The 18914-nt window shown below is 32.4% G+C and overlaps 2 protein-coding genes across 6 annotated transcripts; one reads left to right on the top strand and one right to left on the bottom strand.

Moving 5' to 3' along the window:
• Positions 1-1296: 1296 nt before the first annotated feature.
• On the bottom strand, positions 1297-1854 carry LOC107611463 (uncharacterized). Its single transcript, XM_016313383.1, has one exon. The coding sequence runs from the start codon at positions 1852-1854 to the stop codon at positions 1297-1299; it is 558 nt and encodes a 185-aa protein (XP_016168869.1).
• A 5028-nt stretch (positions 1855-6882) lies between these two features.
• On the top strand, positions 6883-12131 carry LOC107613498 (hexokinase-9). 5 transcript variants are annotated; one of them, XM_088497300.1, is made up of 13 exons: positions 6883-7177; positions 7302-7507; positions 7646-7716; positions 7817-7869; positions 8053-8179; positions 8607-8681; positions 8824-8979; positions 9112-9210; positions 9296-9567; positions 9675-9727; positions 10849-10961; positions 11195-11286; positions 11737-12131. In XM_088497300.1, the coding sequence occupies exons 2-8, from the start codon at positions 7417-7419 to the stop codon at positions 9127-9129; spliced, it is 591 nt and encodes a 196-aa protein (XP_088353426.1). In that variant the 5' UTR covers positions 6883-7177; positions 7302-7416; the 3' UTR covers positions 9130-9210; positions 9296-9567; positions 9675-9727; positions 10849-10961; positions 11195-11286; positions 11737-12131. The 5 variants fall into 5 exon arrangements, with proteins under 5 accessions (XP_088353426.1, XP_016171003.1, XP_088353427.1 ...); XM_016315517.3 differs by having other exon boundaries at positions 9665-9727; XM_016315522.3 differs by having other exon boundaries at positions 7035-7177; positions 7364-7507; positions 9665-9727.
• Positions 12132-18914: the final 6783 nt, after the last annotated feature.

The raw sequence follows: 18914 nt of genomic DNA, 5'->3' as shown, positions 1-18914 counted from the left end.
TGACATGAGTCACAAGGCTGTACATCAGTGTCAGAATGAATGAATCTGAAAATTTTCTTCATTTCTTTCATTCTATGAAATGGTGCATGGCCTAACCTAAAATGTCATAGCTTTGTGTTTGAAATATTCAGTATTGGCATGTCTACATGAGTTTTATTTGATATCTGTGTAATTTCTGATCGCGCAGCATCACAGTTCAAGGTATAAAGGCCACCACACACTCTAGCTGCTCCAATTGTCTTCTTCGAGAGTAAATCCTGTATCTCACAATCGTCATTAGTGAAACTTATTTTACAATGCAAATGTTTTGTGGCTTTTGATACTGATATTAATTTGAAATTGAAAGATGAGACGTATAATGCATTTGTGAGGTACAATTTGTTTGAAAATTTGATAGTTCCAGCTATATTGCTAATGGTTTGTGCACTATTAGGCAACCGAATGATTATAGGAGGTATCTTGAAATGAGTTTGAAAATCTTCTAGGAAATAGGATACGTGAACAGTAGCTCCTGTATCTATTATCCAAGAACCATGTTTTGATGCAGAAATGTTTAAAGCCAACACACTTGACTTAAAATGCATGATATACACACCAAGTTACCTTGATGAGGTACTTGTTCCAGGGTTGTAATTTGGTTAGCACTGTGGATCTGCTTTGCCTCTTCCCTGTTGAGTAAAGCTAGTAGGGCTGATTTCTGCTCTGGAGTAAAGTCAACATTGGAAGTTCCATTTTCTTCCACATAGCCAGAATCGTCAATGCCATCGCCATTTATTTCAGCACTGAAATTCATTGCTCCCAAACTTCCGTTCGAGTTCAGATTTCTCTGTCTAAGATGAGGGGAAAAACCATGTTTCTTGTAACATACATCCACTGTGTGGCCTTCTTTACCACAGTATGAACACAGTATTCTGCCTCTTCCCGTTTGTCCTATCCCAGAGCCTTGGAATCTACCTCCTCTACCTTTTCCTTTCCCCCTGCCTTGTGAGGTCTCAGCAGTGTTGAAGAAATTGGTAGAGTGTAATAAGATCTTGGGGTCTATGGTATCATCTATGATTTAGTTTTGCCTTTCTTGTCTAGTCATCATGGAAAACACAGCCTTTAAATCTGGCCGTGGCTCCATCAGCATGACCTGAGCTCTAACATTTGCAAACTGTTCATTAAGTCCTCTTAGAAATCTAGTTACATGATCTTCCATTCTATAATTTCGCATTTCTCCTAATCCACAAGTACACACAGATTCACAATTGCAGGGTGGAATTGGCCTGAAATCATCAAATTCTTCCCACAGTGACTTCAGTTTTGTGAAGTATTGTTCACGCTCATTTCTCCTTGTCTTGTTCCGTATAGCTCCTCCTGCAGTTCTGCAATTCGAAATCTATCACCCTCATGGTACCTGTGTTTCAAGTCCTCCCATAGCTCATATGCAACCTTGTTCCACATCACGCTTCGGGTGATTTCAGGGTTCAACGAGATTTTAATCCAGGCTAAGACATATGTATTACATCTATCCCACAGTTCAAACAATGGATCATTCTTATCAGGCTTCTTTAAACTTCCATCAACAAATTTCAGCTTGTTTTTCGATTTTAGGACTAACAACATTGCATTGCTCCAACTACTGTAATTCTTGCCATCAAGAATGGTAGGGATGAGGGGAATACCAGTATTTTCAGAAGGATGAAGGTAGAAGTGGCTCGATGAATCTTGGCCAGGGTTGCTGCCATTCCTGTTGAGGTGAGCCTGAATCGATGAGATCTGGTTCAAGAACGCCGCGATACCTTGAGGATCGAGGCCTTGGAAGGAATTGCCTTGGTTCATTCGGAATTGCTCTGAATTTTGAGTTGGATCCATCACTAGGTTTCAGATCGTGCACTTGATGTGTGCTTCAATTTGAATTCTGAGCTTCTCTTTCCTTAATTGCTGTTCCTTCTATTATCACCCCTTTGGGTTCCACGCTCACCGCACCATGTTGAAGGTGCGCAAGGGGAGTGTGAGAACCGAACAATAATGAAAACAGAGAGAAAAAATGAGAGTTTTTGTTTTCTCAATGTACTAAATGATGAACCACACTTTACACTGTTACAACAATCAGATATATGTATTGTTCATCTAACCAACTAAATTAAAATAATTAGGAACTAACTAAAAATTTTGTTATAAGCTACTTGTCTAACTAACTTATTGCTACAACTAATAAATCAATTAACTAATTACTAAGCTAGTACATCAGGTAATACCTCTAAAATATATGACTATTGAATTATATGATGATCATCCGAATTTTATTCATAATTTATCAACTACGACTTATTCCAAAAAAATCATGATCATTATTGAGCAATGATCACAATTTTTTATTATTTGCTATCACGGTTTTAAACGTGACAAAAGACAAAAATATTATAGTGTAATTATATCCCAATAATATCTCCAAATTATTATTTGGATTATTACCAACTGAAATTATTATTCATCAACAACATTCTAAAAGTTTATAAAAATATTATTTCCTTTTACATGATTTGTTGGTTTGGTATATATATATGAATTATTTTTTATCCTCACTTTCTGATCTTGTTTTGAGGGTTGATGGCATCATGCATGATGCACTGACGAAGTCAGTGTGTAATGGGTATTTTCTTAACACATACATAATTTGATGTAATTTGTTAAATCATTTTAACTGCTACATATCGTGGCTGCCATGCACGCTATTGCATTCAATGACTTATGATCCGTCTCAATAATGTACACCACCTTGACAAATAATGCTCTTATATAGATTTATTAAGGTAAACTATTAAAATAGTCTTCAACTTTTAAAACGTTAAACAAAAATAATTTTATTTTTAATAACGATAAAAATATTTTTAAAATATTATAAAAAAATGATATAAATAATAAAAAAATTAGTTTTTTTTAATAGATAGTAAACAAATTTTGTATTTAATAAATCACTTATATAATTGATCCAAAATTTTATAGAAATATTTATATAATTATTTAAAAAGTACGTACAAAAAGCTAAACAAAAAATTATTTTCTAAAATTTTTTATTTTTGAAAAATATTTTTGGTTATTGAAAAAATTTGCAAAAAAAAAATGCTAAGCATAAAATTATTAAATTTTAAGGATAATAATATTTAATTTTTTAATTATATTTGTCAAAATTCGCATCAAAATCTAATTTCAAAAATATTTTTTTGAGAATATATATTTGATGTTAGATATTTTTATTGTATTTTAAAATATTTTAAAAATATTTTTATTGTTAACAAATTAAAAATAGAAGTTATTTTTGTCAGTGTATTAAAAAATATGGACGATTTTAATAGTTTATTAAATTGTCTTTTTAATTTCAATATTTCTATCCTTCAAAATATTTTCTATATAAAACAAATTGACATTTTATTCAGGTATTTTTTCATATCTTATATCAGATTATACTTTTATAAATCTGAGACTAGTCTATGTTTATCTGTAACATCTTCGAGCAGTCTCAAAAATACTTGGAAAAAGGATTCGCAAGTAAGTTGCAAAGTTCATGAATTCTTTATCTCCTTGGTTATCATTCGAAGTTTTTGAACTCAACAATTTCTTTATCATAACCTGATCTAATAGTAATCTTTAGTCTTAAAAAGATTTAAGAAAAGAATATCTAAAATTCCTAGATTAGACTACGGTCTAATCTAAGTCTTACATAAGATAATAGAGAGAATATTTAAGGTTCTTAAATTTGTGGGGTATTAATTCTGAATTACTTCTTAGTTTAAAAATGTTTGAGATAAAAATATCTAAAGTCCTAGATTGTTGGGGCATCCAATCTAAATCTTGTTTGAGATGGTTAACAGAATATTGAAAGTGCTTAGATTTAGAAAGTGGTTCAATCTGAGTCAAAGCCATATTCTAAAAAGACTTTGTTCAAAGGATATATTTTGTATACTCTTTATGTTAGTAAAACTCTCAAACTACTTAAAGACTAAACGTAGGTATTTTAGGTTGAACTAACACATATCATCTACATACTTCTGTTGAGCCTTGCATCTTACATTTATTGCTCGTTTAATTATTCAAGTTCAAAAGCAAACGTGTTATTTGAACACATTAATATATATCTGCTATACATAAGTCCAAAAAATACTTGAAAAACTTTTAAATTCTTATTTCAAAGAAAAAAGAGTTAAAGAACGATTCAACTCACTTCTCGTCCGTTTCTTACATTTTCAAGGTGATGTTGATGAGCAATTATAGGAGACGGAAAAGAAGCAAAAATCCAAGATGAAGGTAATATGACGATGGTGTATGCGGTAGAGTAAAGGTGAGGAAAGAAATGGTCCGAGTGAGGAGGGAAAAGAGATAATGTGGCGATGGAGATGGTGAAGGAGATGACATGATTAGAGAGCAGACTTGGCAGTAGTATCCAAATCCACAGAGGTATCCGAGTCGCCCCCTACCCAATCAGGAATAACCCGACTTGGAGCGGGCGGGTTTTCTTTGGGTGGATGTTTGAGTGGGGTGGGATGGGGCGGGGGTCGTTTGGGGTGAACTTTCTTACCTGCTCCGGAGTATATATTATATAATAATAGTATAGTATAAAATATATAATATAATATAAATATATAAAAATTAATAAATTTAAAAAATAAATAAAGTAATTTTATATTTTTATTTTTATTTATATATAAATATTAAATTTTTATTTTAATTTATATATAAATATGTAAATTTTAAAATGTTTTTATAAAGACAAGTAGGGTTGGAGCCAATACCTACAGAAAATAAAGGATTAAGGTACATTAATTAGTTTAGAACTCACATAAAAATATGTCGAGTAGTATATAAGTTGAGGAAGGACGGGACGAGACCGAATAAAATGAAAATTCGTCTCTATCTATTCCACTACTATCCCTATTAGAGAGAGAGTGTTGTGTTAGGAGAACTGAGAAAGGTGGGGGAGTGACCAACAAGGTAGGAGGCAAATGAATGAGGTAAAGAGAGCAGTGTAATGAGGGGCAAGGGTTAAGGGTTCAATCTTCATAATCAATCTTTTGAAAAAAAACTAAAACTATGTGTTTTTATGTCAAAACATGAAAACAACAAATTTGAAAGAAACTAATAGAAAGTAAGGGAAGTTATTATATGTTAAAGAAATTATTTTTTATTTCAAAAGTTAAAGAAATAGTTATGTCATTAAAAAAAATTAGAAAGAAGTTATTTTTGTCGAATTAACTTTGATTTTAAAAAATATTAAAATAAGATTTTGAGAGGGTTATTAAAATTATTTTCAATAAAATAAAACATCTGTTATTTGTCACTAAGAATCTTTACCATTAAATATTTATAACATTCTTTTATTTTATGGTGTACTTTGTTTTCTTAAAAATAGGATTTTGTTATCAAATTAATTGATTACTGCTTAATCGATCATTAATTATAATATTAGTGACTGATTAGCTGTCAAAATTTTTGTTACCCAAACTTTTGTATTGGTCAGTAAAGATTCTCAAGTGAGTTGAGACGGGAGATTGAATCTAGAAATTACTTTTAGATTTGAATAAACAAGTTATGCATAATTCTGGTTTTAGGAGATTATTTGCGATTTTGTCTCCTAATTATGCAGAATAGAAAATGCAGAAAACATAGAAGGGGAAGAGTGACGCCTCGATATATCTTAGTTTGGCTATAAAGTGAAATGTGATCTACGTCCAGTCTCTATCACAACAATGGTATAATTTTTACTATAATTAAAATAGTTTATACTCTTGTAAATACCTAAGGTATTCCAAACTTAGTAAATCACCTAGGTGCTAACCCAGCCTAATTAAGGACTCAAACAAAGGTTAAATAATTTTTGTATACACTATTTTCTTGGCTTTTTGTATCTCTCAAAGTAAGCTTGAATCTAGACAAAAGAGAAGTAAGAATACATTCAAAAACAAAGAAATAAAAAGCTATTTTGCGTGATCTATAATATGCACAAATTGATTGTCTTCTTCCTTGATGATTCATCAATATATAGAGCTTGATATCTCTTTAATGTTGGGATAATTCTCCTTTTCATCAACTAGCCATTTGTGCATTCAAAGGTGAAACTTTTCATCTTTGTTCTTTAATAATGTGTGTAGCAGTTGTCCATTAAGAGGAAAAAACTTTTCTTATTCAATTTGCATTGTGTAGCTGCTCCTTTTGATTAGGATCTAATTTGGAGAGCTTTTTTGCAATGTTGATAGTGCATAATCTTTGCAATTATAGCTCAATACCATCTTCAATAATATTCCCATTAATGTAGATGTTTTGCATGATTCTAACTTGCTTGATTAATCATCCTTGATTGATTCCTATATTATTCATCATGTAGGTTATAATAGGAAATAATCAATTGTGTTTGTCATCATAAGGTTTCAAATAGAATCTAAACTCAACAATCTCTCCTTTGATGACAAACATAACTAAACTTAATTAAGGAGAGAGTGTATGAAGACTTCTTTGAAAATTTCAGCAAGCTCTCCTTGTCTATGAGTGTTCGTCAATCAAGAGTAAGAGTACAAGTTGTGAAACCTGAGCCTGTACTAAAATTGCATACATATAACATAGAAAGGTGGCTGATTTGTTGGTCCACTAGAAAATTAGTTATTACAGACGGATATTTCTGACGGATTTTATCCCACGAAAATACAGACGGAATTTCAGAGGGATTTTTTGTCGGAAAACAAAAAAAATGAATTAACATAAATTACAGGTGGAAAAGAGAATCCGTCGATAATTCTGTCGAAAAAATATTTTTTTTCGTGGGAAATGGTTACAGACGAAAAATTCGTCTGTAATTTAAAATTTTTCGTCGAAAAATATTGATATAAACCTAACTTAACCTAATGTCTCGAGCTTCATTCACAATTCACACTTCACACACGAGCTTCTTCCTCATGAGCTGCTTCTTCTCTGGTCGCACGAGCTTCTTCCGCCATTGCCGCCGTTCGCATCCCACGATCTCTCTGTCTTCCCCTGTGTCGCATGAGCTCCTTCCGCCGCCACTCTCGTCGCGTCTCCTCCCTTGGTCGCCATCGTTGCATAGCTCCCTCCGCCGCTCTCGTTGCATCTGCTCCCTTCATCATCGTCGTCACAGAGCTCTCTCCGCCGCCGCTCTTGTCGCGTTTGCTCCCTTAGTGAATTTCAGGTATAATCGGATTGTGATTTTAGTGCTTAGGGCTCAATTTTTCTGTGCCAATTTTAGGTTTATCAATTTTTCTTCGCAATTTCTATCTTCTTGTTGTTGTTGATGCTGATTGAGCTTGTTGTAGGTTTATCAATTATTTTACTATCAGCGAAGAAAGAGATTTTTTTTTGTCGGTCATGTCTGCAGCGATTCGTGAAAAACTCAGCCCAACTCGGTGGAAACTCGGTGGTTGTTGTTGAATGGCAAAACTTAAAGCGAAGCTCGGAATGATAGTTCACTCCATTGGTAACTTCTTCTCTGGCAAAGACCAGCTTCCCTTGTGTGACCCTGGTAACTTCTTTTAAACCCCAGTGCTATCTTTCTCCTATCTAATTTGACATAAGACAGAAGTTAATAGGTCCTTTGTTGGTTCCATTATGCATTGCTACAGTTACACTGATATATAAAGTCTGATTCTTTAAATTGCAGCTCTAAATGCAAGTGGTCTTGACAAATTTCTTAAATCAATAGGAAGAAATCCCTCATATGTTGATTTGGAGGTGAGTTAATATTCAGGACATGTCTTGTAGCTTATTTCTCCTCATTAAACCAAATTTTGTTGCTTTGTTCTAATTATTTGGATGTGTTCTTGTTTGACAGTTGACTGAACAAAAATTGACAAGAAGGGAAGGTAGAAGCTTTTCTTGTTTGAGGTTACTTGCTAAGATTAAAGCCTCGCTATCTTTCACTTAAAATTTCTGAAGGTTTTGATAAATTTTACCACCAATAGAAGCAGGAGGCTAATCTGATTCAATCTGCTTTTATTGTCAATTATCTCTGTTTCCATCTCAATGTGTTCCTATCCTAAATAACATTGTTCATCTTTTGTTGTTTAGGAAGCTTGCAGACAAGATTACAGTTTCTGGTTACTATGTGGTTGTTCCGAACTTCTTTTATGGTGAACCCTATGATCCTCAGAATACTAATAGACCTTTAGGAGAGTGGCTAAAAGATCATGGAACGGTTAGTTCTTTTTAATAATTCAATATTATTCTTTGTTCATAACTTTCTTTATTGTTATTATTACAATTATTGTTATTATTACAATAAAGTGGACTAAGGGTTTCAATATTGAAGATGTGATAATTATTCTTACCTCGATTATGATATATTTAACTTTGTTGTAATTCTTCTTGCCATCGTTTATGGTGCATTTGCAGAATCTTCCATACATCTTTTTCTATTAGACAAACACGACTTCATTCCTTTTTGTTATTATATTAACGGTTGCAAGTCCAAAATTACAATGCTTGCCTTGACATGCTTTAAATTTGCATTACATGAACTCTTGTGTAAGAGGGGGATATCTTGTACCAATTTCTCTTTTAGTCAGCTGTTCTCTCATTAGCATGTAAGCCGATAGTTTTTTCCTTTATGTTCTGATTTGTAGGTTGGGGAAGATGTTGTGGGAGAACTAACCAAGTCGATGCAAAAAATTGGCTTGGATATGCGAGTTTCAGCTCTAGTCAGTACCACTAACCTCTCTTCAGGATTGATTAATAATTTTTAATATACGGACTTGAGAATGATGGTTTCAAGTTTGTGTTTGATAGAAAGTTTGGACTAATAAGGCTGTACACCAGACTAACTCGGTGATTTTGCATTAGGTTAATGATACCATTGGAACACTAGCTGGAGGCAGATTCTACAATCAGGATGTCATTGCTGCTGTGATCCTTGGTACAGGGACAAATGCAGCATATGTAGAACGTGCAAATGCTATTCCAAAATGGCATGGCCCTCTCTCAAAATCAAGAGACATGGTAAGTAGGTTATACTATTTATGACTGTCATTGTCTTGCATGTTAGAAATATCTTTACTTTACTGTCATACTAGAGCTAGCGTCACCATTTGCTGGTATAAAGCATGCTCTGATTACATGTAAATACTGCAGGTTATAAACATGGAGTAGGGTAATTTCCAATCCTCACATCTTCCTCTAACAGAATATGACGTAGCTCTAGATGCTGAGAGCTTAAACCCTGGAGAGCAGGTCAAGATCATCACGTTATAGTCATTGGTTTAAAGCTTTAACCAGCATGTGTAATTCTGTAATATTCTTCCACTATTGTTCACAGATATTTGAGAAGTTGATTTCTGGTATGTATTTGGGGGACATTGTAATGAGAGCTTTATTGAAGATGGCTGAAGAAGCTGACTTTTTTGGAGATACAGTTTCCCCCCAAGTTGAGAGTTCCTTTCATACTCAGGTATGCATGCTAGTTAATTATACTCAAGTATTACAAGAAGCTGTGCTGCCTCCCTTGCAGTGAGATTTGCGAATCATGGGCACCCCACTATGGTGGTTTCAATTGACCCTGCTCACTCCTTAAGAGACTCTTTTGCTCAGGTACCTAACGAGACCAAGAAAAATCTCTTGATTGTTTAGTTTAGTAGTTTTTCAATATGGATAAAACTTCAGAAGTGTAATGCTACAATCTCGTTAGGATTTGACAGGTGGTAGGCTTGTTCCGGTTTAAGGAGTGGAGTCACCATTATATGCTCTCAAGGTACTCATTCTGATTGAAACAGAATTGAATATTAAACTAATAGTGCTCATGTGTTTCTATTTGTGAAACCATTTCTTGCGTTCTATTTTTAATTATGTGTTTCTTAATCTAGTGTTAAGTTCTAAGCATTTTTAGGGGCTAATAGTTTCTTCTATTTATGTCCATATAGAACAATTCAATGTATCAAATCTCCGAAGTCAATGACTCATTTATAATTGAATTTGGTATAATAAAGCTGATTCACTTCTTCTAACATTATATGATGTCTTAATTTTTTGATAATTTTTTACCTCTCCTCTGGCTAATGCTTATCTTGTTTCTCTATTGAAAATTAAGTATAAAATGCATGGCTGAGTCATTCTGTGTACTTGAAAAGGGTTATCATTCTGTGTACTTAGCCAATAAATGAACCGTTATCATCCTGTGTTGTGTTGTGTATTAAAACCACTGCAAATAAATGAATAATGCATCTTTTGTTCTGCAGCATTAAAACAAAGAAGATAGCTTTAATTATTATTAGTGGAATAAATGTTGCTTCTTTTTCTCAACTAATAAGTACCTATGTTGCCGCACCAAACACTACAGCTCTATGATCGTTTAAGCTTAACTGTTTCTCAATTATTTATGTACTAATTGCAATCTTTCTATTTGGTTTTACTATCCTTTTTACGCAACTCAGGTATCATGCCTTCCACATTTGGATATAAATAGGGTCCTCACTGCCCTCCCTAGTTCATTTCCACATCTTTTCATTTATTCTTACTTATGTTTATTATTATTAGAATCGAGTTTGCTATATAAAAGCTACCGAATATTAATATAAATACTCTTCCATTGTTATAAAACTCGTTTATTTATAATATATAATTATATATACACATGAACTGAAAAAGATATAAGTACTTAAGTAGATAAGAAAAGATTGAGGACTTATGTACCAAATTGTGTTGGAGATTGATATAGTGGCAACACAGCATGGTAATAATTTGCATAGATGATATTTGTATTGGGATGAAGCACTTGAAGTCGATTCAGTTCAGCATAAAGTTGCTTGTAGTATTGAGTAAACTTGTTTAACCACTTCAAACAATCAGCTTCATCATATTCACTCTTATCTGAAGTTTCATACGTTGTCAAATACTTGAAATTGCATCCAAGAGGAAGGTTTCCAGGAACCACGAGAGTTTGAGCCCCCAAACTAATCAATTTCTGAAAATCACAAGAATCATGAAAGGTATTAGGAAGGCCTTAATGGTACTAATAAGCATGTTATAGCAAATTAATTATAATCATGACTTGATGAAACAAAGTATATATAGCTAGATTAATCTAAGATAAGCAATTTAAATGTAAGTATTTGTCATCATGCACAGAAACTTAATCATGGTAGATTAATTTATATTCTAGTGCCACGAGAGTTTATTTAGTCATTATATATCGTTTGTTTTTTTCCTTTGTATTTTGCAGATTGGAACGATCTTCTCGAACCTGAGGATTTAGAACTTAACAAACAGATGAGTGAATTGGGTCTCCCTCTTTCCTTTCACACAACCAAGGAGGTAGAATTGCAACTAGTTATATTATTTCTTACAATTTCTAATAATTGATTATATATACATTCTTTTTTTGTCACTATTTCAGTTTTTGTTCTACATATATATACTTTTTTCTCTCTTTTTTTGGCAGTTGGCAGTTGGGTGAATCTTTTAATTTACATATTATTTTCATGTTTAGTTTAGCATGCATATGTTTAGTTCAGCATGCATATATATATATATATATATATATATATATATATATATTTTTTTTTTTCATGAACTATTTTGTGGTACAAGAAAGTTTGAAGGGATTAAAATTTCAAGGCTTTTAGTCGTTTGGAATCTGTATTGTTCAATTTGAGCATCCATATCTATATATATATTATGAAAAGAAAATTGATGATGAGAAGGAATATCATGTGAACAAATGCTTATTTTTTGGGGACTGTGTTTTTTATATGATTGGTACAGGGGTGTTGATGATGAGTAGGAATATCATGTGAAATGGAAAGAGCTTCCATATGATGAACGCTATTGGGAGTTTGAGACAGATATTTCAGCATTACAACCAGAAATAGAAAGATTTAATAAATTTCGGTCTAGATCCAGCAAACTTGCCTCTATGAAGCAAAGAAGCAGTATTAAGGATGATGTTGAATTGAAGAATTAGAATATGTAAATTTCAGTCCAGCAAACTTGACTCCTACATGTCTCTTTTTATATTTCTTGATTTGGTTATAGAATTACAATGTTTTAATTTGTTTATGACTTGTTTATTTATAGTATTTTTCTTTTAGTTTGATAATACGATGAATTTGTTTATTTTTTGAAATATTATAAATATTTGAATACAAATTAGATAAAAATTTGTATTAAATTTATATTTATTTTGTATGAAAACAAGTTTATTTTGTAATTCTTCTAAAAATTAAAAAAAAATTCTATTTTACCTTACTGACGGATTTACAGACAGATTTATCGACGGATTTTCAGAGTGTGAGATGATTTTCCAAGGTTCAAATTACAGACGGAAAATCTGTCGAAAAATTCGTCTGTAATTATAGACAGAAAATATGTCGGAAAATCCGTCTGTAATTACAGACAAAAAATCTGTCAGAAAATCCGTCTGTAATTACAGACAGAAAATCCGTCAGAAAATCCATCTGTAATTACTGACAGAAAATATGTCGGAAAGTTCATCGTCACCAGGAAATGGATGGAGAATTTACAGAGGAAAAATTCGTCGGTAACTGGTAAAAATCCGTCTGTAATTTTTCGACGGAAAAAAATCCGTCGGTAAATAATTTCCGACGAGGCTTTTACAGAGGGACAAAATCCGTCGGTAACCAAAAATCCGTCTGTAATATATACCAAATCTGCCTGTAAATCTATCTGTATTAAACCATTTTCTAGTTGTGGTCCCAACTATCTTTAGGATTAACGTTAGTCCTTTAGTCTGTTGTTTAATTTAAACTGTTAGATTATTTTATTATTATATCTAACGGTGTAGATTAAATACAAATTTATATGGTTAATTTTATTAAATGCTCCCTAATATTTAATGTTTTTACAAATAATTTCCTTCTTTTTCCTCTTATTATTTGTTTTGCAGATGGGGTCTTTTCTTCTTCTTCTTCACCACCGCAATGAAAACCGGCACTAGCAGCAATTGGCAAGGTCTGGATTGAGACTACACATGAATGCATGCAACTGTCAGAGTCTTGGATTGAGACTATTTCGCACCCCTGCCCACCCTGCCTCTAAAATTTGTGTTCTTCTCGTCATGTGATGTTCTTCGAGGAGGAGGTCTTTTTCATTGAAGTTGCCACACATACATACACAGAAACACATACTTCCCACTTGAGATAGAAAATAAAAAAAGAAGAAACAAAAGAAAAGAAAAGAAAAGAAAATCTTCGCAGAAGATTATGGCTTCAAAGGAGACCCAAGACTTCTAGCCATTTCTCAAGTCATCAGAGTCGTTCCTCACTTCCCTAAATAAGGTTTCCATTTTTTTCCTTACAACGTTTTTATTTTCATTTTTTAGAATAACAAAAAAAAATTTATTTTATTGTAATTTCTTTAATTTTTGAACTTTATTCATCAACAGATCTATAGTTGTGACTGTTTAGTTTCATAATATTTATATGCTTAGAAATCTGAAATTGATAGTGTACCACACAAAAGATCAATGAAAAGACATGCATGAGACCAACTATAAGCTAATAGAATAAATCTAGCCATGGAAACAAGAAAGGTCAGTAAATAATCTTGCATTTTTCTTACATATTTCTTTCCCCTAAATACATTTTTCTTGCCACCAGTATCCAAATCTAACCAAATGGAGAAATCACATTACTATAATGCAATGATTAAGGTGACAATCTCACATTACTAGTTTTGAATGGTCATGATATGTCAGTTTGACTTAATAAACCCAAAAATAGAGAAGTTTCTTTCTTTTAGGCTTTTAGGCGCAAATTCAACTTGTAGAATGCAGCTAAAGTCTGTTCAACTTGAAGGATTAGCATATGCATTTTGTACAAGCATTGAAGATCCAAAGTGAGTTCCCCATTTTTCAGCTCACACTTGTAGAATTATTGTTGTTAAACTATCCTATATGAAACCTCTAAATTTCAGCGAGACCATGATTAATGTGGATGACACGATAGTAACTAGGGAAGAAATTGCTTGAACTATCCTATATGAAACCTCTGAACTTTTAGTCACGACTCTGGTCTCTGGGTTCTTCAATGGTTGTCTATGAGAGAGAACTTTAATCCCACAGTGTTGGGCATTGTAAGTTCTAAAGACATATTGATTAATTATATACATGCTGAGCATATTATTTAACTAATTTATCCATATTTGCAGATAAATGAGCAATATATTCGTACATCTGTTGCAGTAGATCTTTTGTTAGGGATGTGCAATGATCACAAATACGATTTTCAGAAGAAGAGTAATGATTTCTGGGCTACGCTTTAAAGTGAATAGTATGGAGATCAACATTTTTGCATATTTAGTTATTATTTGAAAAATTTGTTATAATCCTCAACTATGTTTGTGTATTAATTTGGTTATTAGTATGAATAAATAATTGTAACTTTATGCTCGCCTATTATCATCTAAATAGTCTGTACCAAGGATTATTATTATTATGATCATAGATATCTAGGAATATATTCATCATCATGTGTTCTTTGCCATTTCAAGTTGAAAATGATTAGTTAAAGATTCATACATGATTATAACTACACCGTCATAATACCCTCATGCCATAGCTAGGAAGCTTTTCATGCATCATGCACATATTTCTCTGATCCCATTTTATATAGGTATGAAATACACACGTTTTATTTGTGAAAACTTTGAAATGCATCAAACAATTTTCATGTTGAATTCCAAAATGAAATACACACATTTCATGCATCATGCGCGTATTCTTCCAAGAAAGCAAATCATTAGATAGCAAGCCAAACTCTACTACATGATGCCCAGAAATCTATTCCCGAAATTTTATTCACCAAGTTCTATTGAATTACCAAATTCATCATGAAAATTCATACACAAAATTCTATTACCCAAGTTTTATTCAATTAGCACATAATAAAAATTCATATAATATTACAATGAAAACTCTGCACTAAGTTCCACGTCGGCACTTGCATCAGAACCTCCTGCCCAAAACTATTGTTCTTCATAATCTTCTTCAATATCAGATGCCCAAAATCCCTGTAATCAAAATATTGATCAATTTCCACTCTTATTAATAAAAGTTATATAATTAACATGTTATGGTATGTAAATCATTAATCTCCACTCTTATTATTTCTGCATCTGCATCCAAACCTTCCTCAAAAGGGTTCCCATTTATGTCATAAGAAATTGCATTGGTCTGCTGAATGTCCTTTGCCAATGGACAAGATTTTTTATTGTGCCCTTCTATGCGACAAATACTACATCGTTGTGGTTTTCGTTTTACCTTCTCACCTAGACGACCCTTGGATCTACAATTTGTTAGAATTTGGTTGAATTAGTCCCACATTACTTAGGATAGCAAATGGAGTGGGTGGCCTAGGCTATAAATATGAGGCTAAGTTCTTCATATTTTTTGCACCAGTCGGAAACACTTAAAGCTTGTATCTAACTTTTCTTTTCCTCTATACTCTTTGATTAGAGAGTGTTGTGAGGTGTAGTTAAATATTTGCTTTGAGAGAGTGGGTGTACTGGGGTGCCGGTGTTAGAGAGAAAGAAGTCTATGTGTTGTAACAATTTTCACATAGTGATATTCTCTGGTTGTCATTTGACAACGGCCGTAGTTTTTTTTTTCCACAGTAATTGGGGTTTTCCACGTTAAATTCTTGTGTTGTGATTGTGTCTATTTTATTTCTCTGTGAAAAGTATTTTCTCAAGGGAGAATGGTGTATTATTCCCAACATGTGGTATCAGAGCTTCGGTTCGGTGGGATTTATTCTTAGTATGCTCTGTGGTTGCAGCCTAGTCTGACCTTCCACATCAGAAAAGAACTTTGTCCTGTGGCTTGAGGTTGATCTTTGGTTGCTGTTGTTGTTGCTGGAAGGCAGTGTGACACTGTGAGAGTGCAGTTTGGAAAGGTTCTGGCTAAGGAAAGACTTGGTATTTAAGTGTGTCCATTGTGACCCACCTCTCTTTCCTGGGGACCCTTCCTAGTGCACGGTCTACAGTTGAGTTATACTATTCCAGTATACGGTTGCAACAATGTCAGGATATTCAAGTGCTGTGAAGCTTGAAATAGAGAAATTTGATGAAAGAATCAATTTTGGCTTGTGGCAAATACAAGTCAAGGATGTGTTGATACAATCAGGTTTGCGCAAGGTGTAGAAGTATCCTCATGGTATTGCCGCATTGCCATGGATAAGGATAAGTTGTGGCAATCGGGTCCACAATTGCACACGGGCATTGATTGGCGTTGAGATGCAAGGTGTGTGGCGGAGTTATGTCGATGGCTGAAGAACTTCTAGGAAAAGTCAATTTGGAAGTTGCACCATGAATTTTCAGCAAGGTTTCGATCTGTACCAAGGCGAAATGCTTGGAGTAGTCTAATTCCAAGTGAGTATACTTTCATGGTGGAGTATGATAGTTCTCTGAACTATGATTGTCGGTATAGACAATGGCAGCAAAGAATTGTCGGTGTTGACTATGGAAGCTGAAGATGTGTGACTATTTCAATCAAGGTGGAGATTGTTAGGATTTGGTTGAATTAGTCCCACATTGCTTAGGATAGCAAATGGAGTGGGTGGCCTAGGCTATAAATATGAGGCTAAGTTCTCCATATTTTTTGCACCAGTCGGAAACACTTAAAGCTTGTATATGACTTTTCTTTTCCTCTATACTCTTTGATTAGAGAGTGTTGTGAGGTGTAGTTAAATATTTTCTTTGAGAGAGTGGGTGTACTGGGGTGCCGGTGTTAGAGAGAAAGAAGTCTATGTGTTGTAACAATTTTCACATAGTGATATTCTCTGGTTGTCATTTGACAACGGTCGTGGTTTTTTTTCTCCAGTAATTGGGGTTTTCCACGTTAAATTCTTGTGTTGTGATTGTGTCTATTTTATTTCTCTGTGAAAGGTATTTTCTCAAGGGGGAATGATGTATTATTCCCAACACAATTTTGTGGATTCTTAGGAAAAATACCAACTTGCTTTTCTTGCTCTTCTTAGGAAAAATACTCTTTCTTCCATTTTATCATCCACTTCAAGATCCTACTCAGCAATTTTATTTGTAACAAAAAAATATCAAACAAATAGTATTCTAATAAATCAAAGTGCAGAGACCACTAATATGAAAATAATAGCAATGTTCTGGTTTTATATATTCTTTAAAATTTATTAAATTCTAAAATACGTAAAATAGAAGCGTTGAAATTGTAGAAAACAATTTCCCTTATGCTATCAAACCCAATATCGATTAAAAAAACAAAAAGAAGAAGAAACATTAATGTCCAAGCAAGAAATATCGACAACTATGTGCAAGAAATAGATTTAAATCTATGAAAAATGAACAGAGAACCATACAGAACCATAATTGTGGAAGGAAGAAGAAATTGTGATAAAATACAATATTCATTAGAGAGGACTTACCGATGGTCGCACTTTTCTTGTGCCACCATCTGAACTGCTGCCTCCAGTAAAATCTATGTACTCCATATGAACTCTAAGAGGTCTCAGATTTCTGTTGTTTTGTTATTTAGAAGATTAATTATTTTATTTAATATTTAAATTAGTCATTAATATAATTTTAAATGACACAATAAAAAAGTAGGGATATAATGATAAATAAACAATATTAAATTATTCTTGTAATAAAGAAAAGATATAATACTGATGTTGCAATAATAGACTAAGATTGTTTTTATAAAAAAAAAATATATATATATATATAATTATGTTAGACAAAGATTATAAGGAACCAACGTAAATGCCACCACATAGAAATAATAGACATAACATTGTGCATTTGATTATAGGGTTTTAGAACAAAAGCTAGTACAAGATAAACCTATGGGTGTGTGTGGTTTAAAGATTAAATTTTATTACCAAGTAATCTCATTCTTAGGTATTATATTCCTAGGAATGAGATTACTTGGAATATATGATTCCCATATTTGGTTGTAAAATTTAATACATTGGAATATTATGTAATAATCCTAGGAATGACTAAATTTTTGTTTGGTTGAGTTTAAATATCTTGGTCATATGATGTAATATATCAAAATTACCCTTAATCATTCAAATTAAAATATTAATGACTAAAAGTTAAATATTTTTTAAATTTACTAAAATACCCCTAATAACAAATATCTTAGTTAAAATTATTATTGATTCTAAATTTTTTTAAATTTACTAAAATTAAATTTTTTTAAATTTACTAAAATACCCCTAATAACAAATATGTTTAGTTAAAATTATTATTGATTTTAATTTTTTTTAATTTACTAAAATACCCCTAATAAAAAATATGTTTAGTTAAAATTATTATTGACTCAAATTTTTTTTAAATGTACTAAAATACCCCTAATATCAAATATCTTTAGTTAAATTATTATTGATTCTAAATTTTTTAAAATTTACTAAAATATTTCTAATAACAAATATCTTTAGTTAAATTATTATTGACTCTAAATTTTATCTCTACTAATAAATTTACTATAATACCCTTAATAACAAATGTTTAATTAAATTAAATTAGTGACTATGACAATGTAAAAGGAGCAGTGTTCATCTCAGATGATCCTCAACTAACTGAATGGCGACTTCTCTATTCTCCTAGCATTGTAATTACTTCCAAAGATGCAAAATCTGTGATCAATTATACACAAAGCAACAAAAATTCAAAATCCACCATCAATTTTCAACAAACATTACTTGGAATCAAGCCATCACCAATTGCTACACATTCTAGTTCAAGAGGAACTTTAACTAGTTTTCCATGGATCTTAAAACAAGAGGAACTTTAACTAGTTTTCCATGGATCTTAAAACCTGATATAATGGCATCAGGAACTAGGGTTTTAGCTACTTATATTCCTCACAAAACAACAGCAACAATTGGCACAAATGTTTTCCTATCAAGTCACTATAATATTCAATAAAAATTCAAAAATAGCAATAT

This window comes from Arachis ipaensis, chromosome B8 (genome assembly GCF_059453495.1).
Source record: "Arachis ipaensis isolate K30076 ecotype BB chromosome B8, ASM5945349v1, whole genome shotgun sequence".
NCBI classification, from domain to species: domain Eukaryota; kingdom Viridiplantae; phylum Streptophyta; class Magnoliopsida; order Fabales; family Fabaceae; genus Arachis; species Arachis ipaensis.
This window is presented reverse-complemented; position numbering and strand designations above follow the sequence as displayed.